Source organism: Salminus brasiliensis, chromosome 19 (genome assembly GCF_030463535.1).
Source record: "Salminus brasiliensis chromosome 19, fSalBra1.hap2, whole genome shotgun sequence".
Classification (NCBI taxonomy): domain Eukaryota; kingdom Metazoa; phylum Chordata; class Actinopteri; order Characiformes; family Bryconidae; genus Salminus; species Salminus brasiliensis.
In genome coordinates this window covers 5,621,738-5,649,408 of record NC_132896.1, presented here as the reverse complement: position 1 = coordinate 5,649,408, position 27,671 = coordinate 5,621,738, and the positions used below count along the sequence as shown (strand labels likewise).

At 40.1% G+C, this 27,671-nt stretch overlaps 4 protein-coding genes across 5 annotated transcripts in view; 1 reads left to right on the top strand and 3 right to left on the bottom strand.

Annotated features, from left to right (window-relative positions):
* Positions 1-1,123: 1,123 nt before the first annotated feature.
* tigara (TP53 induced glycolysis regulatory phosphatase a) lies at positions 1,124-8,474 on the top strand. The gene is made up of 6 exons (XM_072663357.1): positions 1,124-1,388; positions 3,144-3,181; positions 3,276-3,397; positions 4,707-4,784; positions 5,408-5,518; positions 7,556-8,474. The coding sequence occupies exons 1-6, from the start codon at positions 1,357-1,359 to the stop codon at positions 7,949-7,951; spliced, it is 777 nt and encodes a 258-aa protein (XP_072519458.1). The 5' UTR covers positions 1,124-1,356; the 3' UTR covers positions 7,952-8,474.
* Positions 8,475-14,701: 6,227 nt separating this feature from the next.
* Positions 14,702-19,879, bottom strand: LOC140541530 (fibroblast growth factor 23-like). Its single transcript, XM_072664199.1, has 3 exons — positions 19,861-19,879; positions 15,821-15,927; positions 14,702-15,636 (listed from the first exon to the last, which is right to left on the bottom strand). The coding sequence occupies exons 1-3, from the start codon at positions 19,877-19,879 to the stop codon at positions 15,226-15,228; spliced, it is 537 nt and encodes a 178-aa protein (XP_072520300.1). The 3' UTR covers positions 14,702-15,225.
* On the bottom strand, positions 17,174-23,068 carry fgf6a (fibroblast growth factor 6a). Its single transcript, XM_072663996.1, has 3 exons — positions 22,489-23,068; positions 21,743-21,846; positions 17,174-20,088 (listed from the first exon to the last, which is right to left on the bottom strand). The coding sequence occupies exons 1-3, from the start codon at positions 22,811-22,813 to the stop codon at positions 19,912-19,914; spliced, it is 606 nt and encodes a 201-aa protein (XP_072520097.1). The 5' UTR covers positions 22,814-23,068; the 3' UTR covers positions 17,174-19,911.
* Positions 23,069-24,388: 1,320 nt separating this feature from the next.
* Positions 24,389-27,671, bottom strand: part of LOC140540895 (solute carrier family 45 member 3) — a 40,649-nt gene continuing 37,366 nt past the window's right edge. For both annotated transcript variants that reach the window (XM_072663351.1, XM_072663352.1), the window contains exons 4-5: positions 27,230-27,495; positions 24,389-27,072 (exon numbers count right to left, since the gene is read on the bottom strand). In XM_072663351.1, the coding sequence (XP_072519452.1) occupies positions 26,665-27,072; positions 27,230-27,495 (674 nt within the window). In that variant the 3' untranslated portion in view covers positions 24,389-26,664. The remainder of the gene's footprint in view (positions 27,073-27,229; positions 27,496-27,671) is intronic.

Genomic DNA, 27,671 nt, shown 5'->3' with positions numbered 1-27,671 from the left:
TTTTGGGAGTCTTTCAAATAAATGCTAAGGTTTAAAAGGTTAAATAAGGTTAAATATAATGTTTAACACTGTACATTTAAATCAATTTATATATTTAAAAAACTATTTTCTCAATTTTTATAAGTAAACACATTATTTCCAGTCTATAAAGTTATTTTAACTTAACAATTATTCAGTTATTCAGTTATTAAGATGAGTAGTAGCCTAAATAAATACTGAAACCCAGAATACAATGTAACATATAAAATTAAGATTTTTATATATTTCAATATATATATATATATATATATATATATATATATATATATATATATATATATATATATATATATATATATATAGATTTAAATTACTTTAAATATATATAAATGTTTTGCTAGAAATTGCTATTTAATGCCATTGGTTTACAAACGCAAAGTATCAGTTAAAAATATCTAAACGTCCTTTAAACATGTTTAACAGGTGCATTATAATGTACAGTGAATATTTAGTCAATATTTATTTATACAAAATATTTTTTTTATTATCTTTTAAAGCGATTTATTTGACATTATGTGCAGCTAATATGCGGGGGGAAATCATATCCGTTTAAAGAAGAAAAGGAAATGTCGAACAAATAAGACAAACAAAAAAGTCGAACAAATAACGACGGTATTTTTTTTTATTTTTTTATTTATTTATTTATATATTTTTTTTTATTAAAGTGACTGAACCGATTCGCACGTCCAACTGAGTCACAGGTTTGTGTCGAATCTGTATAATATTTACATGCTTATTTTAATATAATTCAAATAATATTTTTTGATAACAATCTCATTGAACGTACATTGTCACGGTAGACTGAATTGGCCTCCCTCTTTCTTTCTTTTATTGATTTGTCCTTTAGCTATTTAATATTTATTTGTCCATCAGATGCTGCCCTCTCGTTTGGAGGAGATGAGCATGCCGTTGAGCTTACTGAATCACTCATTGAATCGGTCGTCGTTGAGACACGTTTACCGTTGCCTTGGCTAATCATTATGGACATCCGACCTACTCGTTATTGTATAAGCAGCGCATGAGACTAAACATGACTTTATTTATCCCGGTGCCTGCTGATTTGTCCTTAAGTGAATCGTGGAAACGGCGGTCCGGTTCATTGACTCGGTGAGTTCGACCGAATTGAATCGGTGCGCTGAAATGAATCGAACTCGATGCACTTTTCAGCCAATCGGGTTCGAGGCTGAGCGTGACGTCGCTGCACAACACCAGCACCGTAGCACGCCAACGGAGAAGCAGCAGAGGCAGCAGAGGCCGGCGGGACCGGGGCTCGACTCTCAGCCTTTTCTGGTGCTGACTCGCGTGTGACACGAGCTAATGCTCTCATTCGGTTTAACGATAGTCCGCCAGTAAGTTGAATGTGTTTGTTTTCGTTCTCGGGATTGTCGAAGCGATTAAGCAGCCTGAACTGCGCAGTTTGGTCGGTCAGCTCTCTTAATAAAACGCTGTAAATAACAAAAATCCACATTTATCGGTAACTAATGTGTGTCGATCAGCCCGTTTGTTCTCGTACGACGGTGGAAAGGCTCCTAATGCAGTATCCAGTTCCCTCCCTCAGTCCTGCCCTGGCCGACAGTAGGGTTAATGTAAAGGTCAGGGTGGGAAGGCGGGCAGTGAGAAGTCCAGGGTGGCATTTAGGTCCATCTCAGCCCTGCTGTATCCTACGGAAGCTGCATTGGGGGCATGGCCGTGTTGTGATGGCTAAAAATAAGCATGGATCATGCCAGCAGGCCTTTCTGTGGTGACAGTGCAGGGGGTGTGTTGATTTCCATGTTACTGTTTACTTACTTTAATATTTCTTTATATTTAATATGTAAACAGTGCTATAACTCTAGAAATGTTCACAGAGGTGGTGGTGAAGTTTAATGCCTTTAAAAGATCCTGAAAAGTGGCTGTGACTGTGTTTTATGGCAGTTCAGAGAAGCTTTAGGCCCAAAATATATATCATATATATATCATATCATATCATAAATCATCATATATCAAATCCATGAATAGCAGAAGGATGCATTCATGTGGAGGTGGGGGCTCAGCGGTTAGAGCTCCAGGCTATTAAAGACAGAGTGGGTTCGATACCTGGGCTCGGCAGGCAGCCACTGTTGGACCCCTCACCCTCTCTGCTCTGCTCCCTGGCTGCCCACCGCTCCAGGCTTGTGTGCCCACTGTTCACTGTGTGTGTTTTATCACTAGTGTGTATGTTCGTGTCCAATGCCTGGATTAAAGCTGGGCAATATGGCGATATTTTATCGTATCGTGATACATTTGGTGGTGATAGACAGTAAGCTTTCTTTCTAAGTTTCATTACTAACAGTGTGATGAGACTGGTTTCATTAGATGATGTGCAGCAGATCACTGTTCAGTACGGGAGACGATCTGAGTAGTAGTTTATAAGAATCTGTCGCTACTGTTTGCAAATTTTTGTCTGTGATTACATGTATTGTGATTGCGATAAAGGCTTTAAATATCATGATATATATATCGTATCGCCCAGCACTAGGTTAAATTCCATCTGTGTCCAACACTAATGGTGAATATGGTCGTCTTATTGACTTGTCTACTGGACGTAATAAGGAAAAATAGTTTGTGAATACCATATTCATATTCAGATGTAGCACATTTTATTTCAAAATTAAGGACACTTTGGACCAACTGTGGACCAACAAACACTAAGGACCAACAAAAATGGCATCACATGGTAACAAGCAGTTTAACTAGGTTTGTTTAGGTCAAGGCCTTTGAATGAAACGATGGTTCAGTGTATTTATTCGAGTTGAATAAAATTACAATTGCTTCTTAACAAAATAATTTTTATATACAATAATTCATATTTTTTGGTTAAATACAACTCTTTATTTGTATAGTATAGTTTACTGGTACCTTTAGATAGTGGTTCCTATCACCACCAATGTAAAAAACTGAATTGGTAAATTTCTGTACAGTTATCCATTTCACACCAAACTCTGAACAACTTCATTTACATCTCAAACAGTAATTTAAGCAAAATGTTGGAAAATGTGTGGAATTCTCCAGTAAGTCTACAGTAAAGTTAAAATGATGACTCCTCTCTGTGTTATTAACATTTAAATCGCCTCTTTTTTAACCAGTGGTGAGACACAATACAACAAGGATGGGCTTCTTCAGGGTAAAAATCATTCATGTTCATGACTTAACATACTCTAATTACACTGACCCTCCGCCAGGCTGTTTAAGGCTTTATCATTATTCCTCTTTCCCAGGACAGGGAATAGACTCGTCTCTGTCTGAAGCGGGGATACGGCAAGCAGAAGCCGTAGGCCTCTACCTACAGGATGTCCATTTCACTAACATCTTTGCCAGCGACATGAAACGTGCCAAGCAGGTGAGCTGTTGAATGGCAGAAAGTGCTGCAGAATGGGTTCCTGACAAGTAGGGGGTGCCCTTTAGCCTTAAATGGAGGCCTTCACAAACGAGCCCTGTTCTTGAAACACTTTAAGCCCTGCAGCCTTCCTCCAAGTGCACACTTTAGAGACTTTACTAAGGCCCTGTCTCATTCCTCACACTTGCAACCTAGCACCCCGTGTTTGCCAGTGCTTGTCTAGGGGTGCAGTGCTTTAGAGTGTCCTGTTTTTTTCAACAGGGGTATCTTCATGTGCACTTGAAGTGCCCCTCTTGCAAGTTCGTTTCAGACCACCAAACCAATCCCAACACATCTTGGAAAAAGGAGAAAAGGAGAGCTCTTGAGTTTCTAAAAACTTTTTATCCATATACATTTGATCCCTCACTGGATACAAGGGAAGGATATACGCTGAACCCAATTGTTTCTTTACAAATTTAGGGGTTGAGTCACGAAGGTAAGCCTATTTACAACTTCGTTTAATGTCACAAAAAACATTTAACACTTTATTATCCTCACCAGTTGTACAGACGTCCCTGTAGTTACTGAGTAATACGCCTCAGTGTGTAATAAGCCTTAGAGTGTTATGGGGTTAAGAATGGCCTTAGGGGAAGAATGGGGACAGGGCTTAACAAGCGGGTGTAGCTGCCTGGAGACCTCAGTCTCATCTGAATTTCTTCTTTAACCATGTTGCTCGAGTGACCATAATAAATCCCAAGCACTGGTTGCTCTTATTAGGGTTTTTTGGGCAAGGGGTCACTGCTCAGTCTACACTGATGCAGATCACACTGAAGCACCCCTTTCAACAACACAGTCAATTACAGTCCTACAGAAGACACAGCTCAGAAGTGCAGGACTGCAAGTTTACCAGCTGGGACAGAGCTTAAGCTGCAGTTAGTGTGACAAGATATGAGTTGTAGAGTTAAAGCAGTAAAACTGCTGGATTTAACAGGGCATCCTTACTATGGCCTGTCCTCGGACTCCTCTCATTAATAATACTCTTCACTGTCCATGTCTGCCCTACCCTTCACCTGTTCTCCTTTATGATATAGAAGTGTGTTGCCAGTGCATTTCCCTTGATAAATAAAACGCATTAAAAAATAAAACAATTACTACACCAATAATACTACTGTTAGTGCTACTGTTATTATGATTATTGCTCTATTACTCTACTAATAAGATAATGAGTACACTAATAGTAAACTAATAGCCGGAGGACTGTGATAATTACATCAGCAGAGCCGTGAGATTCAAGCAAAGTGATCTTTGGCTGTGCTTGTGTTCTACGTTCCAGACTGCCGAAATAATCGTGAGGAAAAATAAGACTGGCAATGATTTGGACATTGTGACTGATCCATCGCTTAAAGAGAGGGTGAGTGTTCAGCCCCATGACATCTGAACTTATCTTGTAATAGAAGACCTTTTACACAGTTTTCAGTGTGTCCATTTGAAAAATCTATCATTTTTATATTTTTAATTTTATATGTAATGTAAAATTAAGATGTATGTTTTTCACATTTTAAATAAACACCATAAACACACAATAATAATTAAAATAAATAAAATAATACACAATTTGTCTAGATATGATAATATATGATCTTTGATCTTCGTTCTCACATTCGACAGTTTGCTGTTTTGTACTGCTGTGATATTCAGTAGTTAAACACAGGGGTGACTCATAAGATCTTTCAATGCCACAATTGCTGCTTATCAGTGTATTATCTACATTATTTTGGTCATTATCGCCCAGTGCTATCAAGTGTTATCACACAATATTATATTGGTCAAGCTCTAGTCAGGACATAAGCTCTGCTATTAGCAGCATTTTCTTTTTTACCATAGAGGTGAAAAGCTGTTTTGTGGAGGGCCATAACGCTTCACACTTTGGCTTGCACTGTTTTAGCGTAGTGAGATGTGTGTTAGCAGCGCTCTATCACAAGTTCCATTCATGCATGATATGCAGTGAAAGGTCTGAGCTGTAGTGTTTTACAGAGTTTCGGTATTGCTGAGGGAGGACGTGTGGAGGACATGAGGAACATGGCTAAAGCAGCAGGCCAGCTAATCCCAGAATACACGCCACCAAATGGGGAGACAGTGGAGCAGGTGTGTGTGTGTGTGAAGTAACTTTATCTAGTGAAATTATTAATGTTCATTAATTTACTAAGAAATATTTTATTTAAGTGTAATTATTTAAATAAACATAACTGTTTTACTTGTTTTCTTTGACTTTCTTATGCAGGGGAATTACCTTACATCTAATCCCTCCTGAAAAAATAAATTTACAGGGATGCCCTAATGATGTTATTTTGCCATCTAATCGAAGGTCTCTTTTAATCCGGAGTATCAAGCGACACTGATACGATCAGATCTTTGAGTATGTATATATGACACAGTCCTACTTTAGATTTAGATCAGTTGAGCTGTTCAGAAAAATCTCTTCATTTTCAGTATCAGTTTCTATAATCAGACAATCTGGACTGATTGATTTAGTTTAGTTTTATAGTGTTTAATATCTTAGAAAACAGTCTGGCTTTCGTCCTTTTACCAATCAGCTCCCAGCTCCTTTACAACACTGCAGTCAACTCATTTCCTGTGTGTGTGTGTGTGTGTTTGTGTGTGTGTGTTTGTGTGTGTGTGTTTGTGTGTGTGTGTGTGTGTGTTTGTGTGTGTGTGTGTGTGTGTGTGTGTGTGTGTGTGTGTAGTGGTACACACTCTGGACTGAAATCTGTGGTTGTTGGTCTACTGGTGTGTAATAACTGGTTTATAGTGGGTGAATGTGCTGTGTGTGATTTGGGTTTCTATAGTGTGTTTGTGTGTGTATTAGCATCAGCGTTAGCCTTCACTCGGTTCTGAATGGGTTCTTCAGTGCTGATTTATTAACACAGAAAGACGAGGTTTGCTGGTTCTCCTGCTGGTAAAACAGAGAGAGAGTTTTATTAAGGGTCAGATATTATGGTCTGTTTTCAGGTTCCACCGTTAAAGAGCTCCACACCACAAACTCTCAACTCTTTTATTTATCTTCTGAGAACGTTCGTACTGCTGCTGGATGGGCAATATTGTCTGTTAAGGGCGCCTTAAGGAGCACAGTTGTTTAAACAAAGACTCAGTAATGGATTGCAATTAAAGAGCTGATACCCGATCCATTAAAATGTGCCTGGATCACAGGATTGGGATAGCCCTACAAATTTATTTATATGGCGCTTTTCACAACAAATGTTGACACAAAGCAGCTTTACAGAGATCCAAGTCCGAGCCTCTTCTGAGCAAGCCAAGGGCGACAGTGGCAAGATAAAACTCCCTCAGAAACCTTGAGAGGAACCAAGACAATGAAAAAACTGTAAATAGCTATCTTTAATCTAATCTCTCTTAGAAAATGAACAACTTGTGTAGAGACTGAGAATGATCCTCTCGCACTGTCCTGAATTATGTGCTGGAGTTGGGCTCATTCTTAGGAAGGACATCCTCTGTGCTGTCTTGGCTATGAAGACCTGGTCCTTGGAGATTTGGCAGTCCCCTCTTGTGGCCGAGAAGGGATTCCCATGATCAGCAACAATACTGAAATAAACTGTGGTGTTTAAGCCATGATTCAATGGCACTGATACACTGATATACCACCACCTCCACCAGCCTGGACTGTTGACACAAGGCATGTGGTGTCTATGAATTCATGCTTTTGGGCCAAACGTCAGACCATCTGTGTCCCTTTCCTTAGACTAGGCTTTGTTTTTTCAGTCTTCAGTGCTCCAGTTTTGGAGAGCCTATGTCCACTGCAGCCCCAGCTTTCTGTTCTTGGCTGACAAATGTGGAGCCCTGAGTTACGTGAGCCTTTCAATCAGCTTGAACCACTCTGGCCATCCTCTGTTGACCTCTTTCATCAATAAGGTGTTTAAGTCCCACTCACTGGATGTGTTTTTAATCAACTCTAGAGATTGTTGTGCTGAAAATCCAGAAGATCAGCAGTTAGATATACAGCTCTTCTGACACCAGCAATCATGCTACGCTGAAAATTGCTGAGATCCCCATTCTGATGATTTGAAGCTGTGTTTGTATGCATTGCGTTGTATGTGTCGTAGTGATATGGTTTTATGTGTTTGTCACATTGTAAACCGTGAATGATTTCAGGAAGTGTTCTCCTCATAGGTGAAGGTACGGATCAGCAAGTTCCTTAAAGCCATGTTCCAGCGGATGTCAGACGACCATCGAGATAAGGTACGGCCGGATGTGGAAAGTCAGCCAGCTGAAACGGATGGACCTCTTGCGGGTCGCCCGGATGATGGCATCCTGAAAGTTTCTGCTCATGCCCTTGTGGTGACCCATGGTGCCTACATGCGGGTAGCAGTGCGGCATTTCATCGAGGACCTTGCGTGCTCTGTGCCTCTCGGCTCAGACATGACTCAGGTGTTCTCAGCCTGCTCTAATACAGGAATTTGCCGATTCATAGTGACTTTGAGATGTAGCGACAGTGACGTTATGCTCTCGGGCATGAAGTGCGTATTTGTCAACCGCAGAGACCACATCAAAGCTGAGGACAGTTAAGTGAAAGACGGTAAAATAAGAGGAATGTGTAGCAAAGAAATGTTTACAAGTCCTATTTATTTCATTTACAAAAGCAATATGACGCACTTTTGCCTGAACTGGTCTCAATAGCCTAAACTACCAAGCTTTCAGAAGGAATGTAAACACTCGCAAAACTAAAATGTGAGGTCAGCTGATGACACTATTTGTGTTGAAACTTTCAAACGCAATGTTTGGTATTTTGTTGATTATAAAAGTTATAAGTATCTGCCTTATTTTCCTTTGGAAAATGCCTTGACCGATGCCATGAGTCCCTGTAACGATAGTTCTCAAACCGGTCCTTAAGGATGTTCAGACGGTCCACATTTTTGCTCCAACCAAACGTGCAACACATATGGATAAGACAAAACGAGCTGACCATCTAGGCGACCCTTGAGTATGGAACCCTTGAGAACCACTGTCCTATAATACTGTATATGATAAAGGAGAGCACTGAATAGTATTGGTTGTCTGTATTCACTCTGAAATGTGTTTTATGTTTAATGGCTGATAATATAAAGTAATATATTTAAACTGAAGTGTGAAATAACTGTTTTGTGCACAGACCATAATGACCTTGACATTGACATAAATAACGAAGACACAGATTAGTATAAGGATGAAGTAGATGTTTTTTTAGAAGTAGATTATAGCCTTATTAGACATGCGGTTAACTTCGTGAGATCAGTCGGAGTCAGCGTGGTCTCTTAACTTTTTGCCGGGTTTGTTATTTTTGGTGGTTGTTCAACTTTTATTGACTTTAAATGCCCACCTGTCCATTTATAAGTTTTAACTTTAAACCTTCTTATGATGGTGATCCTTGTTTTGAGACCTAATTTCAGGCAGTGAGTCTTTACACATACTCATTGTTTTAGCAGGTAGTTTTGGTTAATGATGATTTATAAGATGCTTTATCTGTTGTGTCCTTAAATATAAATATACTTATTTATTGGCATAGCATAATGTATTTTACATTTTAATAATGATAACATACTTAAAATATATGAGAATATATAAGCTTTTGAAATAACATTTAGTCCATCAAAATGTGGCCCACTTATCACCTGGTGTTTCTGTTATTTTGTCTGGCCAGATGCTTATCTCTCTAGGATTCTCATAGATTGGTTGGTTCTTTTGTCTGAAATAATGCCCAACCCTAAAACATAGTTTTAAAGTTCATATGTCATGCCAAAGCAGTGTGATTATAAACTCTTATTACTCACAGTCAAGTGTTACTGACTCACTCTGTGAGTGGGCCGCACGCACCTTGCGTCACTTTATAAGCTGTTGTTTTTATAGTTACATATAAATACAGCAGCAAGGATAAACGTACTGACTCAGGAAACAAGTCACATTCCATTGTCCTGAACTGCGTGAGTGGGATTAGAGTTTACGTGGCTCCAAAGACAGTGAGGTACTGTACGGTACTACACATTAACCAGCAGGTGTGTGTGTGTGTGTGTGTGTGTGTGTGTGTGTGTGTTTTGTTTTGTTGAGTGATGTGAGTCTGTCCAAAGTATTTGTACATCCTCATTATTACTGACATGAGACTTCCTAAATCATCATTAACCAGTTTTATTCATTTATAGGTGGATAGATACCTTATTGATTCCAGATTAGATCCCAGGAATTTTAGCAAGTATAGACTATTAATAGTAAAGTTATTCACTCGAAATTGCATCAGCGCAGATACAGTGAGTTAAGATTGTACCTAATGGGGAAACGTGCAGACACCTTTGTTTGTTAAGACTCCATGCCAATTTTATTGCATAATCAAAAATAAGAATTATCATATTATCATTATCTATTGTATCACTGGCATCATTGACCCAGATCTACCCAGCTAAGCATGTGCCATGTTTTGTTTTTGTCCAATGTCCAGTTGGAGGTCCACAGCAACTTTGGCACATGAGTGTTTAGGGTTTTGTGACCATGACTTATGCTCACCACAACAACATGATGCAAGACCGCCTCTGCTTAAAACAACTTCAGTGACGTCCAAGGAAGTATCCATCAGGAACTGATGCGATAAAATTGTTCAAGAGAGAAACAGATTATTTGTCATTTTGTTAATGTATGATATTTAAAAAAGACAGCATCAATACTTTTATATTTTAAAGTACATTAACTGAAACAACAATGTCTTTTATCTGAGAGACTTACTGGACCGCACCTTTTTTTATGACAAAGACTGCAAGCATGCAAATTCCAAGAGTGTAAATCGGTCAAGGACAATTCCACTATCCATCAGGAGCACAGAAAAGAAAGGGGATGAGTCAATTTGAAAAGATTTGAAAGAAATGATTAAATTGTTTAACAGGAAGATCTGATTCTTGTTTAGTGGTCCTCAAATTCTAGGGCTGACCCTCAGTAAAATGTGTTACTTTTGTTAGTACTACACATCTTATGTATTTTTAGGCACATAAATGGTAATTCTATTCAAAGATATCACATGACTACATGTGTATTTCCTTAGTGTTTAGTTTGATGTTAGCTGCTTAAATTAACTACGTTCACCTTGACTGTAAAACATAAATTACTGTGATAGTAAACCTACGGAGCCCCTGAAGTATCAAGGTATTTCCCTTATATTATTTGAATGCTTCCCTCGATGTAACAATCAAACCATTTAACAAACAAAAAAAGTTCCCTGAGTTTAGACACAGATGAGTTTAGGGAACAGAATTTTAAATTAAGGGAATGATTAATTAAATCTGGTAAATAATTGATTAAATAAAAGGAATGTTTTATTAAATTGAGGAAAGGATTTATGTAATTGCAAGGACTATTTAATAAATCAAGGTAACAATTTACTTAATTGAGGGAATTATTAATTAATTGGTATTATTAATTTTTATTCATTGGTATTTTTCTACTTTAATACTACTAAATATGTCACAAGTTACAATATATAAACACAGGTAAATTAAGAAGTCCTATTTTGTCAATCATCATTTAAGATGCTGGAAACCACATTTTGTCTCAGACTATTTTCTTAATTGCACCATTTTACCCACTACTTTTACTTTTATGTAAATCTGCTTTGTAACAACAGTTGTAAAAAGCGCTATACAAACAAATTTGACTTGACTTGATATATTAAATGGAGCCACTGTAGCAGTTTTCAGTATATACCCTGTTCCATAATTGTCATTAAAATAAAATGAGTTTGTGTGGTTCAGTCATTGCCTAGTACAGCAGTTACCCAACTTTCTGCAGTCCTGTACCCCCACAAGACAGTGGTTCCAAACCCTGGTCCTGGAGGACCCACTGCCCTGCACATTTTAGTGTTTACCCTACTCCCAACACCTGATCTGGGTAAAAAGTAAGACTACAAACTTACAAACTAGTAAGACCTCCCTGAGGTGAAGGTGGTGTGTTTCATATCAATATATACTGCAATGATATTTAGACTTCCCATTAACTTAACATATTCAAACAATATGAAAAACAACCAATGTATGTATGTTCCATAAAAAAATAATAAAAATAATAAAACTGAATACATAAATAATTCTGTATTACTCAGCCTAATATCTGTATTAATCAGGGTTCTTATTCGGATAGAATTTCCCAGAACTGGTCAATCTGGCCAAGCTAGTCAATCATGACCAATTTGACCACTCTAGTACACTAGTATAACCTGCTTGACCAAACTGGTCCTCCAGCATGCCCAAATTTACACCAGCTTGGTGAAGTTAGCTAGTTGTTCATGCTGCTGGACCAGATAATCCATCAAACTCAAGTGAAAACACACTATACTGGTCAGGATCTTGGCTGATCAGCATGTTTTCGCCTGCATGACCAGCTATTTCAACCCCCCTGACCAAAAGAAACGTCCTGAAACCAGCTAGCTAGCTAACTGGTCTTGAGGTCTTTTTTTCAGCAGGGTATAAATATGTATTTGTGTCTAATGGGATCAAATTAATGTCAGACGTAGCTCTACAGTTGTTTACTACATTACACACAGTATATCCAAAGCTAGTTAACTAGCTAGAGCTAGCTAGCTAACTTGCAGCGCTCTACTGTGGCGCGCGCACAAATTCAAAATTCAAAATTCAACGGAAACTAACGGACAAGTGCGAGCAACGGTCTTCTTCACCAGTACAGGTTAGTTAAGCGTAGCCTTATTAGCCTGAAGCGTTAGCCATTTTTATCATAGTAAAAACAGTACGCCCTCAATAAGTAGCACTTACTAAGCTACAGCATAACTTAATGGTAATGTATTTTATTTAACAGGTATCTAGCTAATATCACTTGTTCAATGCCTACTGACTCTTCTTCAGTCAGTCGTGCTTGCTAACTAAACGTTAGCTTAGCACGGGTCCATCATGGCGGTAAAACTGACAGTAAGTATTTTTCAGTAAGTATTTTTCTTTAGGCAGTTGAAGGAAAGCTGAGTAAGCACTACAGTATTAGCTAGTGATAGCTACCACAAAAAATGCTAGCTATCTAGCTAGCTAAGTTAATGTTACTATCTAGTTTGTCTGGTGGTTTCCTGAAATATATATCTAGCTAGCTAACCGTTTAAACGATGCTAGTTAGTGCTAGTTAGCTAGCTAGTTAAAGAGAGAGAGTAGAGTAGAGTAGTAACTAGCTATCCATGGCTGATACTTGTGTCCATCTTCAAGCAAGTGGAAGTTGTTGCGAAACCAACATTAACCCAGATAGCTAAATATATCACTATCTCTACAGTTCAGATATACATATTTATGGACTTCCAGCATGGCTTCTAATGTGTATAAAGGTCTGCGGTAGGTATATCAGCACTGATGCTGACACAGCACTGTGGTAATCACTCACCTGAGCAATGATTATTGTGGTATCATCAACTGTAAGAATTTCATTTTTACGCTTGACCATTCAGATTCAGTGGTATGAAATCAGTTGAAATGCAGTGATTGAATTGGTCAAATAATTGGAATTGTATCCTATTTATTTTAGTAGTAATACAAAGTTCTCTTCATGAAAGTGAATTAGAAAAACTAGTGAACATTGAAATGTTACATGCTAAAAATAAAATAAAATGTGATATTTGATGTTACAATTCTTTTACATGTCTTGAAAATGTTATGTTTGCTATTAGTGCTACTACTAATAATAGTCATAATAATAATAGTAATTCACTTTTACCTGTTCAAACTGAATCTCTGAATTTTGAAAAATGGTCGATTTAAAGGTAAAGTGGCTTTTCATAGAATTAAACCCATATCTATCCTCCAGTAAAATAAATCAAACACTCTTTGATGTGACTACAGCTCAGGGGACAAAGGTGATGAAAGTAGGCACACATTTCAGTGAAGAGATTGCGGATTGCTAAAAGTAGATTTAATATATAAACTGGGAAACTTTAGATGAAAAGTCTGGTGGGTAGTATTAAGTAGTAGTATCCAAATGCGGAGCCTCTAATGTAGGGTGAAGGCAACTTCTTTAATACATGAAAATACCCCTGAAATTCATAACAATATTCATAACAGAGCCCACACAATGTCAGGGTACTCCCAAGAAAATGTCATGTTGTAATCATGTAATGTGATCCCTGACTATGACCTCAAGGTCCTATAAAAAGAACTGCACGTTAGAAACGTGAAATGCTGTTGTTTAAATGTTAACTCATTAAATTAGGTGAAAGGACAAATAGACACTGACCTACTGTGCCTCACCTTTAGGGGTGAGAAAGTGGACTTGTGTAGCAGTGGACGTGCAAATGCATGACGTGGACGTGCAAAGATAAAAAGACAGCATTATTGTTGCGCTTTGGGGTCTAGTACGCGCCATAAGATCTATGTCTATGTATAGAGAAATTATGTAGCTGTTATGGCGAATAGCACAGATCCATGCATAGCTAATCTGCATTGTATTCCCCTTTCTACACTTAAACTAGAGAAGCAGTTTTTAGTTTGATTTTTAAAGTAGATTTAAGGTCTCTATGTGCTTCAGGAAAGTTATTCATGTGAAATTGTAGCAGCAAAAGTTCAGCGAGTTAAGATTAAATCAAATGGGGAAAGGGCAGATGTGTATTTGTTTAGGCCCAAAGCCAGATCAGTTGCATAATCAGAAATAAGAAAAGCCCATATTATCAGTATCATCTGTATTGACCCAGTTCTACCCAGCCAGACATTTGTTTTTTTCTATTAATACCAACATTTACACATGACTGTTTAGGTTCTTGTGACCTTGACCTATGGCAGAACATGTTAATAAACAAATTAATTGGTACTATATTACATGCCTGCCTCTACTAAAATGGCTTGATTGCCTTCCATGAAGGCGTTTTACAGAAATTATTATTTTTTTTTAAATCACCAGTGCCAAAAATCACTAGTGCATCATTCCCAGTTAATAAACTACAAGAATAGAGCCTTTTTTCCTAAGAGCTCTTTTGGATTTCTGTGTTGTAGAAATCCAAAACAGACATCTTTTATTATTCGCATTTAGCATTGTCATTTTAAGTGCCTTTACTACTTTTTAATGGTTAGTATTAGAGATCAGTTTGCTTCTATCGAATATTTCCTAAAATTGACCAAAAAGTAAGCAATTAAGACAGTAAAATCATTACATTTATAATATTAATACTATGTACAAATAACACAAGTAAACATTGAAAGTTTTTTATTTTTAGTTTTTGTACACATGTAAATTGTCAGCATTATAGTACTCAGAATAAAAAAGACATCTTAAATATCACACAAAAAACAAATTAAATATATTTAATTTTTATTGCAAGTGACAACTTTAGTATATAATCCAAAGAACATCCGTATAAATGTCATAAATAATAATATATAAACACAAATAAATAAGTATCATTAAGTAGGCGCCCAGCACCGGTAGATATACACATGATAATAAGACGCGTCTTGTTGATGATCATTGTGCAATAAAAAAACTACTTAAAAAGTGAAGTATATGTTTTAAAAAAAAAGTGTAACATAACTAGTGCTGTAATTTCAAGAAACTAATTTCAGTTATGTAATCCTTGACCATTGACCTCATGCTTATTAAATGAGCTACTCTGTAGACCCGTGAAAAGCTGTTGTTTAAATGTTAACTCATTAAATTAGGTGAAAGGACAAATTGAGCCTCGTTTACAGGAGTGAGAAAGTGGACTTCATAGTGTGGAACGTCATAGAGGTCAAAATGTTTTAAGAAGTATTTTTACACACTGCAGTCTGGTGTCCTAACGTGAGACTATAAGAATAAGTAGAGAATAAAAAAAAAACATTCCTGTACAGTGAAACATGGTGACAGTCCTCTCAGAATTTGAATTTCTTGTTTTTCCAGTTCTTTTCCAGTGTTGGACTGAGTGGGCTGTTTGGAAGCAGCACCTGCAAGGGATCATCAACCAAAGCAATGGTCTCCTTGAAAATGTTACTGCTGTACTCTGGTTCTCTTCTTTGACTGTTGATTCCTTTAAAATACGGGTACTCGGATCCTAAAGGGTCAGACGGATCAATGTGCCAGCTGCGTCTCTTTCTACGGTTTGTGTGTTTCTTGTGTCGTTTTAACAGGAGGACACTAGACAGCTCTGATGAATCATGTGCTTGTATGTTGGCTTCCTTCTGATGGAGGATGACCAACACATCACCATTGCAGGAGCGAAACACATCATGACGTTTGTGTCTCTTGACGTGATGAAACCGACAGTCTTCATTGCTGTCATCTACCTGAGGATGAATATAGAGACACCATTTAACACATCAGTTCTGCAGTGTATTTGTAGACAAATTTGGTGACAGAATCATGTGATGGTCTGGTCAAGTCTTGTGAACAACAGAGAACAGATCCACACGACCAGTTCCTTTACATTAACAATGTGAATTTGTCAATGTGTGAATTTATGTTACTTACTGAAGTGTATAACTTCCTTTTGGAATCCAAACACAAGAACCTATTACTTTTCACATTCAGAACTGAGAAGCAGCCTTTGGTTTGGTTCTTCAAGTGGGTAAAGATTCCTGTGTGATTTTAGACATGAAAACATTAGCAATCTCATCAACACATTTTAACAAACCTTATTTTAAAAGAATGAACCAGCAGACTTACCTTTAGAACCCAGAAGAAGGGTTTTCCACAGTCTCTCCTTGAAGTTTTTTCTCATTAAATAGCTGTATGTTGAAGTTTTCTCTCTGTGTTCCTCAAGGTCCTCTGCCATGACATCAGGAGGTGAGGGTGCCTGCTGGAGAGGGTAGCATGTGCTTGGAGCGTGGAGTCTAAGTGCAACCCAACAGAGGAGTAGCGCTGAGAGCATGGTCAGCCTGGGTGAGACTTTGCTTACAATAGCTTGTGGAATCCCTGTGGGTCTGTATTTATTTGGGTAAAAAAAAAAAAGTCCAAAGTTCTTATTTGCAGAGTGCAGCAGAAGTGGTCTGTAATTGGCCATCTCCCATTGTAGGCTGTCACTAGGCTGACGTAACTCCTCTGGCTCTGATGCAATGTTATGAATTATGTCATCGGAAGATGTGAAGGAGTTTACATGAGCAATTTGAGTCAGCAATTCAGTTGTATGTATTTATCTTTCATTCACATCGCTTTTTGCAACAGACATTGGTGCAGAGCAGATTTACAGAAAGATGCAAGTTGGGGATGACGGTGGCAGTGACAGTGAGAGGAACCAAGACCCAAAAGGAAGACACACTGAGAGGAACCAAGACTCAAAAGGGGAACATATCCTCCTCTGTGCCACAATGGATACGTTAGTAGTAGTGATAGCTTACAGGCCAGACATGTTTGGGCTTAAGATGTTTAGAACTAACTGAGCCAATTACATGCACTTATATTTCCTAATGAAATAAAAAAACATCCACAAAAATGTGGTTGATAACTAAAACACTGCTTATTCGCTGTTAAAATTATTTCACTGGTAAACACAATCATAAAGAAAGTGTCCTATATGTTCTTGGCAATCTGAAATGTCCAGTCTGGCCAGTCTTAACAGGAGGCGTTTCTTGTTCTCATAAATTTAATTTAGGACAAGGGTCTTTTGTAATACTTGCCTCAATCTGGCCAGCTGATGGCGCTCTAAGTACAGTGTCTTTAACAACATCATAGGTTAGACTTGCAGGTCTGTAGTGTAGGTCTAGTTTTGTATGATGAAGCATGTATGTACATATTTTGTGTTGTACAGAGCACATGCCTAATGTGAATTATCAGAAACAGCCCTATAAAATGAATGCATAAAATATCAAGAGGACACACAACACCTAAAAAACAAACTTTTATTTTCAGCTGAGTAATACAGTTGACTGCTGTGCACAGCACATACGTACAAAAATAAAAGGAGAACATTTTCTTAATATATTAGAATATCTTTTTTTTTTTCAGAAACAAAATGATTGGAGAAAAGTTGTCGTCTTACAATCATTTCAACAAATCGGAACTAAGGCAGAAGGTGAGGTATATGTTAAAAAAGAGGAGGGGAATTTGGAGGAAGCACAGTCCCCTCAGTGCAGGAATACAAAATCGGGAGAGAACACTACAAGAGCCTGCAGACATACTAGAACACACACACATGCACGACCCTTCACCCGCAAGGATCTCTCGTGCCACAGGGGGGCACCATTCCCAAGCTGCAGATACAGTGAGTACAGTACAGTACAATAAATCCAGCCAAACTTGCAAGAGACATAGCCATTCCTGTAGCCCAGTGATTCATTCTTCTACATACAACATGTTTGTTTACAGTTGTGCACTGAAACCATGCTAGATGCCTTTCATATCTGAGTGTCAACATTAGCAGTATCTTTGCTGGATAGCTCTGTGCTGTCCATAAACAAAAGGAAATTGATGATCAGTACTGACAAATTATAATGATCAATCACATACATGAAAATGCAATCATTTCGATTTTTCTTTTTTTATAGCAAGAACAATCATACCGCATGCCTATTTTTGGGTACAAAGAATTAAGAAAGCATAGTTGTCGAGCTATAAGAGCTGTCTTGACCAGCACTTTATATAAAGCCAAAAGAGGTGACTGCTGCTACAGTTTGTCATTTTGAGGGAAGAACCATAGATGTAAGCAGTTTCGATTACTTAGTAAAAATATACATAAAATTTATCTTTATTTTCTCCACAATGACCCATTTCCAGAGTCAAGGACTTTCATTTGGCATTCCCTTTACACCATTTTTGCTGCTTCACCCAGTGCCTCCTGTCAGGGACATTAAAGCAAGAGAGGGTGAAATTAGACAAAGCCAGGTGGCTCCTAACCACCATGTAAGTCGATCTGTTCCCAACAGAGCTATGGGTGCTGCTGCAGCAGTGGCAGCCAGAGAGAGCAGCGGGGCCAGTGCTCCCTGCATGTGCCTTGCAGAAACCCCTTCTCTCGCTAACCTTCCCGTGTGAACGATATCACAGCTAGTGCCTGACAGTCTCACTTGCTGCAGTCCCAAACCACCAGCACCAAACCATCAGATTATTCAAAACATTTCATTAAATCACAAAATTAATTTCTTCCCCATTTCAGCGGTAACATTAATGCATGCAGTGTTTTAGCGATTCCATTAAGAAGGCTATTTTTTAAGTAGTTCATGTGATATGTGTAAGGTAGGCTGATGGAGCGGTTCTAAAAATATATCCATATTTTAAGTACTCTAATACCCTGACTTCAACTCTTAGGCTAATAAAATTATTCAATTTAATGTTGGGTAAACATCTTTTAGTCTCTTGATTGAAGGGGGTGCTTTGTTGTATGTGCAAGTGCTTAGTATTCAAACAGATACACAGATAAATAGTCTAAATCATAAACAGACAGTCCTATTGGATTTAACATTCCTGAATCTTAAGTTGGTAATTTGTGTACGATCTGCATTTTGTGACGTCATTAGGGAGACAGTCTGTTTAACTGTCTAACTGTCTAATAGCAACAGACACCATAAAGCAGCACTAAGAACACAGCTTAATGCCAGGAAATCCAACAGACACATTGAAGGATCCTTGTAGGATAAATATCAGTACTAATAGTCTGGGATGTTACTTGGTTTTCTCAGACTAGTTAAACTAGCAGTTTCCTTGTCATTACGAAAAATAACTACATTAGGAGCCAGTCTTGGCTCATAAGGTGCCTCAAATGCCAAGATCAGCTCGATTTCCATTTGTCTTGATACTTCACGGGAACATCACAGAATACAGTCTTGAAGTCGCTGGCTATGCTAAAGAAGTTCAAACGAAAGCACGCTAACCCTTCACCAGTCATCAGAAAGACCCAGAGTTTCAGACTTTCCTCTTTGTGGAGGATAAGAGGATCTTCACCAGCTTTAGCTCCCTAAGCAGATGCAGGAATGCTCTGCCGATTCACAGGTTCTCCAGTACTTTACTGATCTAACTATGAAAACTATAAGAAGTGAAGTGCTACCTTCAAGTTTCTGATCGTAGGATGTCTTTCTTGCATGCACGCTTAAAAGAAGCCACAGTTTAGGAAGCTAAGGCACCACCATGCAAGAAAGGAACGCAGCAGTCTCAGGCGCCTTCATCCCTCTTACAAAATGGTGGAACAGATAAAGATCAAAGTAAACAGGTATGTCTTTCATTTTTCTCCACTGTGCAACTCATGCACACTTTGTCAGTCCAGGCGTGGCTTTGTGAGGTAAGAAAATTTATCCATTTCACTTCTGAAAGCTGGAGGTGTTAGTAATTCCAAAGACAGGGTAAGGTTTACATACCAGTTATGGCAAGCACCCATAAAAATTGAGAGGGGGCAAAAAAAGCTCCTCGTCCCTCATATAATCATAATAGAAATGATAAGCAGCAAAGAATGACATTTACACAAATTCAGACACAAAGTTAGCTACCCAAATATACATATATCTTGTTAACGAGAATAAATACTACCTTAAGTGTTTAGTTTCTTTTGCAGTTAATCTCTTGCCTTGTATGTATGTATAAGTTACCTGCGTGAATGTCCGACATGTGCAAAATGAATGAGTTATTGCCAGTGTTGCTCATAATCGAGGGAGGAAATGCGTGACAGTCATAGCCGGTGTGGCCTTGTAGCCTCTTTTCTGGCGGCCATGTTTGCTCAGGGCGATGTAGAAGCCCTTATATATGGAAGACTCGTAGGCGTTGTAGTTGTTGGGAAGCAGTGTCTCCTTGAACTTGCACTCGTCACGGAAGACTCTCTGACAGTGATAAGAAACAAATGATTAGTGGAAAACAACCCCCATGATCTGATTTAAAACAAGTCTGAACAAGTCTGTCCCAAATGGCATCTGGGGTAATAAATCAGTTATTGACTTTTGTATCTAAAATTCTTCACTACATTCTCTTCTCAGTGGTTGGATGGCGGATTGTGATCAATGGAGCAGTGGTTGAAAGAGCTGAGCTGAGAACTTCTGAGAACTTCTTTTACACTGTGTGATTCTCAAATATACATCAATCAGCCATAACATTAATATGCCTAATATTGTGTGGGTCCCCCTCATGCCAACCAAACAGCTATTGACGAGTTGTGAAAGGACTCCACAAGACATATCAAGCTTTAACTTCTTTAGGGATTAGTGCCAAAGTAGCTGTTCTGTGGGATCAGGCCAGATGGGCTAGCCTTCATTTCCCATGCGCATCAGTGAGTCTTGGGCGCCCATGACCCTGCCCCTGGTGCACCGGTTCTCCTTGGGAACACCTCATGACTCAGTCGTCTAGCCTGCACAGCTGTGCCCTTGTCAAAGCGGTTCAGATTCTTATGTTTGCCCAATCCCACCCCTCGACAGGTGCCATTGGAACCAGATGATCAATGTTATTTACTTTACATCGGTAGTTGTAACATTATGGCTGATCCGTGCAGATTACATCATGGGAAAATACTGGTACTGGGAGATGTTAACTGACTGGTTTTAAAAGGGAGTGATATTTGTCTTCTTGCATCATCCCTCAAATGAAACCCAATTAACACTATATGGACAAAAGTACTGGGACACACCTCTTATGTATTGAGTTCAGGTGTTTCATTCAGTCTAATTGCCACAGGGGTATAAAATCATGCACCTAGCCATGCAGTCTGCTTTTCCACACATTAGTGAAATAATGGGTGGTTCAAATGGGTGGTTCTGTAATAGGAGCCACCGCTATAACTGCAAGTCAGCTGGTGAAATTTCTTCCCTCCTAAATCTTCCACCATCAACTGTGAATGGTGTTTTTGAACAGTGGAAGCGTTTAGGAACCACAGCAACTCAGACACCAAGTGGCAGACCATGTAAAGTTACAGAGCGGGGTCAGGGCCGAGTGCTGAGCTCAGAGCATAGTGCAGAAACGTCTTCCACACTCTGCTGACTCAATAACTGCAGAGTTAGAGCTGCAAAAGGGGACCAACTCCATATTAATGCCTATAGGTTTAGAATGGGATGTCAAAGTAGCTGTCCCAATACTTTTGTCCTTACGGTGTATATATGTATAATATGTATTTTGTTCCTTTCTTCTATTAAGGGGTGTAAAGTATAACGGCTGGACATGATGTCCCCTTTTGCTGTAGACAGTTTCAAGGTTCTTCAAGTAGGTCAGACTCAGGCCATGCATAACCTTAAAACCATCCTCCATTATAAACGGGCTGACGGCACTACAAGGTAAATGATTATGGTTACCGAGGGTCTTATTATGCGACTCAAAAACATTCCATCTATTTTAAAAGCCAATAAAACCCCCTGTGGGTCATTGTAGGTAGTCAAGCCAGTGGTGGTCCCATCTCACAAACACTGATGAACACGGCGAAGGCATGCTTTCCCTGAATCCATGCATGGGGCATCAGCAGGCACAGCGTACCGGGATGAGGTGCACACCTACCGTTCCGTATAACCTTCCTCTTCTGTTCATTGCCACAAACAGTTGACTTTTCACCCCATAGAGACTAACCACTCCTCTGTCTACCGTCGAGATCTCAATCAGACCTGATTGAACAAAACATCAAAAGTTACACATGATGATGATGATGATGATGATGATGCTTGGTGGCAGGTGGGTGGGAAAGGGGGAGTGGATTTTAGGGGGGGCCTGCCACACATTCCTCCCCAGTCTACTGCATGCATCCTGCAGGTCACCGCACGCTGGCTGGAAAGGCTTTTTTGCTCTGCAGTGCTGCTCCACGCTGGGTCCTCCTCCTCCACCACCACCTCCTCCTCCTCCTCACACTGCAAACGTGGAGAGAGCAAAGCAATGCAATGCCATGTCAATGCAACGCAATGCAACGTTCATTTTGGACGTTTGCACAGGGAGGGGGCAGGACCCCCTCCCCAATGCTCTGCTCGTTTTCTCCGAGCTGCAAATGGACGCAGTGTAAAATTAGTCAGAGTCTAAATCCGTCCATGCATTCGTGACATGGTCGAGCCTGGGAAGGTAGTTCAGCAATGATGGTGCACAACTGGGGCTGTTGTTTTTGTGACTGTCTTTGCACTTACAGGACATTTACTGTTCTTTGCATGCAACACAAATGACATAACTGGGATGATGCAGATGCTCTTCCAGTTTTCTGACCTCCCCCCTCCCCCCCAACCACACTACATTACAGCGTTACGTTTCTGGCGACAACTCACTGTATTGGTTCTCGTCGTGTGCGCCGCTGATCGCTCCGTCCGGGAGCACCTGCAGGTGAAACCCGATGCCCGTGTTGCAGTAGAGCCTCCGCACCCTCTTCACACCCAGCAGATAGTCCCTCTCCCAGCTGACGCGCGGGAGCGCCGCGACGACGACGGTCCTCTCGCGCGCGCTCACTTCAGCCGCCGTCGCGTTGATCGGGTACGAGCGCGCGGCGCCGACCACGAAGCCCAGTAGGAGCAGGAGCGCGACGACGGACGCGGAGGAGGAGGAGGAGGCGGCGGCGGCGACGACGGAGGTGCTGCTGCTGCTCTCGCGGGACATGCCGATGAGAGGGAACGGGAGGGGGGTCTTTTTTTTTTTTTTTCTCCGGTTCACCTTCTCCGCGCCGCGTGGTCAGCCTGGTGGGAGCAGCGAGGCCCGAAAATAGACGCGCGCGTCTCGTTTCGTCTCGACTCGTTTCGTCTCGCTCGCTCGCGCGGGCAGGCGGGCATGGCGGCGGCTCCGGGGCGCGCGACGTGGGGCAAAGGGAGAGCGCGCGGAGGAGAGTGGGGGGGCTTACCGGGGTGCGAGGATGAGCATGGGGTTGGAGGGGGGGAGTCAGGAGGAGGAGGAGGAGGAGGAGGGGGGGGTTATTAGTGAGAAGCGACCACTCACTCTCTCACTCTCTCTCACTCTCTCTCTCTCTCTCTCTCTCTCACTCTCGCACTCACTCAGTCCGGGCTCACCTTGCTCGCCCGTGTTTGAGGTGACGTCACTGACGTCAACTGACGTCACGTCCCATGCGGTCCGGGATCTCGCTCCGGTTCCACGCGCAGGCGAGGCATGACAGCTTCCTCAGATGCAGACCCCCCCGCGCCCCCCCCACACACACCCCCTACCCCAGAACCGGTCACATGCGCCCACCTTTCCTTATTTATCACCGATGTGTAAAAGCAGCGTCCTTGTCAGAGCAGAGTCACGTCGAGCTCGCGTGGTTTCTTCCAGAACTGTTCACGCGCACTGAACCCACTTCAGTCAAATGCGTTTGTAAAACAAGGTGATCTACAGTCTCGCGCGACACAGGTGCGTCTTAAGGGCTGTGCTGAAGACTAGGCTCACTAACACTGAGCGTGTCGTAGTTTTCTGCTCCTCTGTATTAGTGATGACAAAAAGCCCACGCGGTATCAGCAGCTGCTGGGATCAACCTGCAGGAGCCAGGCGTGTCCAAAAGGGGGCGCTGTTCCACGCAGTTGAAGTTTACAGCGCGCTGTTTAGCAGGCAGGGCCTGCTCAGAGGCTGGGGAGAGTGGCTTACAGCTCTACCCAAGGCAAAGCTCTACTACTTGATGAAAACAGTGGTGGAAATTAATGAAGTTCATGCAGCTACTTGATTTAGTTACTGCTAACTATGTTAAATATCCACTGCTTTCTGAAGCATGGATCGTTACTCATTATCTTTGAGAAGTGGGAGAAATCTGGGCTGTCCAAAGAAATATAGCCTGTCCTTGTATCATATGCCAAAACCTTTTCCATGCATCTCAATTTGTGCCGTTTTTCACTTTTGTACTGTTTCAGCCTTGCAGTTCTTTATATTGTGTCAAAAAACTTAATGAACAGACCAATAGACATGCTCCAAAATGACAGGGAATAAAGTCTTTTTACATTGACTTCTATTAATGTTTAAACTTGATATTTTGAGCAATAATTTTTTTTTTATAACAGCGACTGAACTTTCAAACTGAAGCAAAAAAGACCTATGGACTGTCCAGTAGCTCTGTATTAAAATATTGTAAAAAAAAAAAAAAACCAAAAACTACTGATGAATTTGGAAGCAGTGTAACTCTTAATGCAAAGGTAATGAAAGAGAACCATAGAACAGTAGCAGCAATAACCAGAGCACTAATATCAGCATTGTAACAAAATGTTTAATTTAATTTAATGTGATTTAGCTATTAAAAAACATGATATATGAAAATCCCAGGATTTGGGGCAAGTACAGTGGTTACAGGTATCCTGACTGACTATACGTGACTACAGATCAGTAACAGTGATATTCTATATCTTATATTCTATATCTTATAATATGCAACATGACTCACAACGCTGTATGCCCGAGTGTCTCAAAGAACTGCAACGAACCTTCCATTAATGGACATATCAGCAGCAGTTAATGTGCTCTGAAATTCAGCACATTATTAAAATTCAATACGAGGCGCGTAGAGCCCAACAGGGGTGATGGATGGTATGCTGTACAGTGTTTTGTACTGAGGCAATAACAACTTTTTGCCTATTCATACGACATCGTTAATAACTCAATAACTCAAATGCAAATGAATGCTAATCCATTTCGTTAGCACTGTATAATTAGACAAAGATGATAAATTGAATAGCATGAGCTTCAGAATGAGATCACTGCGTGCACAGCTCCGAAACCTGATGTAGGCCTTTTTAAATAAATAGCAGGTTTGTCTGCATAAAGAGAATAATTTAACTTCTTGCCACAGGAAGATGAATCACATTATCATCCTGGTCTCTCACATTAAAATGCAGAAGAAAAAAAAGCATTGTGCTTGTGTTTACCCTGACCTGATAAGTAAATGCCTATATACATCCATGTTTTAGGCACTTTAAAGTACAGAACCATTAATATCAAGAGGTCTGGTGGTTATTTACTTGGGAAAACGTGTTCCAAAGCCAGGAAAATGAAAAAGTTATATATATATATATATATATATATATATATATATATATATATATATATAAACTAAGAACAGCAGAAGAACTCAATGTAGAAATATACAATATAAAAAAATCTACATCTTCCCCAGAGGTTTGGGCCCTCATATAAATGGCAGTGAAGACAAGGGAAATGCAGTATGTTAGCTAATGCCAAACTCCATACCCATAAGCAATATTTATGGTATTAGTCAAAATGCACACGGAGCAGGGCAGCACGATTAATTATATGGTAATTAACAGTAATATGGCCTCAGTAATTTGGTAATTCACGAGACTCTGAACTGTAAACAGCAATCATAATAAATTACATGTGACTGTAGAAGCTGGCATATATGCACATCTTTTTTTATGTTCAGCAACTTCAACACTAGTAGCTAACAGATGCCTGGACGGTGGGTCCTTCCTGAGAGTCCTACAGGTTTTTCTGTTTCTCTGACACAAACACACACATGCATGCACACAAGTTCCCTGACCAAGTATAGTAAAAATGGTGGAACATCTTCCTACAACGTAACATCCAAGCTTAATAACTCCCTTCTCTGCCCTGCTGCAGCATCATTCTCACTTCATACACATTTATGATCATTTGTGGCACAAAGTAATTCTACAGTGTGACGTAGGTAGTTTAGATCTCCATACAAAAATAACCTAGATTGTCTTTTTAGGTCCTGGCTGTATTTGGCTAATAGTGCTGGTTATTAAAACACAGACACACAGACAAAACACAGTTCATGAAAAATGGTATTTCTGTTTGATGCGAGCAACGGAACATAAATAGAGATGACCTTACTAAGCAGGTTGCATATAAATTCCCATAGGGATATAAATATATTTATATATTATCAATATACAAAAATATACACAATAAAATAGTTACTTTCTAGCTTTTTTTTTTTTTTTACATAACATAAAAGGCATTTGCATCATCACACCGCTCCAGACCGATGTGTCCATTGGTCCAAGTTTCATTCATTCATGTTGGTGAAATGAGTCTGCTTGCATGAATCTGTCCTTAAAAGTGACCATAAACAAAACATTAACAAAAAGAAAAGCCTGATCAGCACTGAGCTTTGTGAGTGCTATGCATTTCCATAGCACTATAAGGCCATCTAGGCCTGCTTTCCTCAGCCTACTGAGCTCATACTGTCTAGGTTATTCCAAGGTGAACAGCTGGAAAGTGAGGAAACATGCATCTGTGAAAAGAAAAGGACATGAACTAGAGCGTTTACTTAGAAAGCAGGAGTTTTCTAGTCTGTGCCAGACGGAGGTGAAAAGAAAGCAGCAGGAGAATTTTTCTAAATGGTCTGTTGAGTGATGAGGAAGGATGGTGGCACAAGCAGGATGCTCATGCGTGGGCGAACTGCAGACAGAGGAGGAGCAGGTCAAACAATGAATAACTCCAGTCCAGTTGGTGTTCTGGTACCCCAGTGCAATCACACTCCCATTCTCTCAGGATTAAAGATCCTTTTGGTCAAAAATGATGTGTGTGGCAAAATAGACACCGATTGCACCGAAAATGGCAGAAGAGGCAACATAAGCAGTGACAGACTGTGTGAACTGGACTATCATGCCCATGAAGAGGGTAGGGAAGACCTGAGAGAGCAGAAAGGTGCTGTCCAGAATGGCAAAATCCAAGCCTACCCCCCGTTTGTCGTAACCGTCTGATCCCAGACTAGGGGGCATGCCATTCTGACTGTGCTGAGAGGGGTAATATTCCTGGTTGTAGTAGGCATGGCCATTAGTATGGCCACTCTTGTGGTTCAGATCACCTGTGTCATCGTCCAGTGTGAGACATACAGCCTCACGGGTGACGCTCATCTCACTCTTGAGTGTCTTTTTGGTTTTGCTGGTTTGCATGTATACCTGTGGGAAGTGGACAGTGACATATAAAAATGCAGCAGTGCCATCAAAACCATTGTTCTAAGACTTTGCTTAATGAGACTTAGACTTAGACCCCAGACTATCTCAGAATTACACAGTTTACACATTACAATATCCCAGGCCCTTGCTGCTGACCTACCTCTTTCTCTTTGTGATAGTGGCAGGTGAGGGTGTATGGCAGAGTCTGTAGGGTGGCGTAGGCGAATCCTGTGAGGGCAGACATGGCTGTGACCAACAGCACATTCTTGGACATACAGATGACCAATGCAGAGGCCGTGAAGGATACCATGCTGCTTAGATAGACCTTCCTGGAGCCAAACACATGCACCAGACGACTCATGACCAGCGAGAAGAAGGTCGAGGTAGCACACTGTAGGAACAGCCCCAGACTGCCCATTCGGATGCCTGCAGGTAAGACATTATACACATTAACTAAAGTCTGTAGCTGCTTCATTAGTCAGAAACTAGACATTTAGTACCCATTATAAATTCTATTTAAGGGAAATTACCCCAATCAAAGTCAATTTCCTAGAACAGGCTTTTAAACTGAAATTGCTGGAGACCTTCTTGATTACAATAAT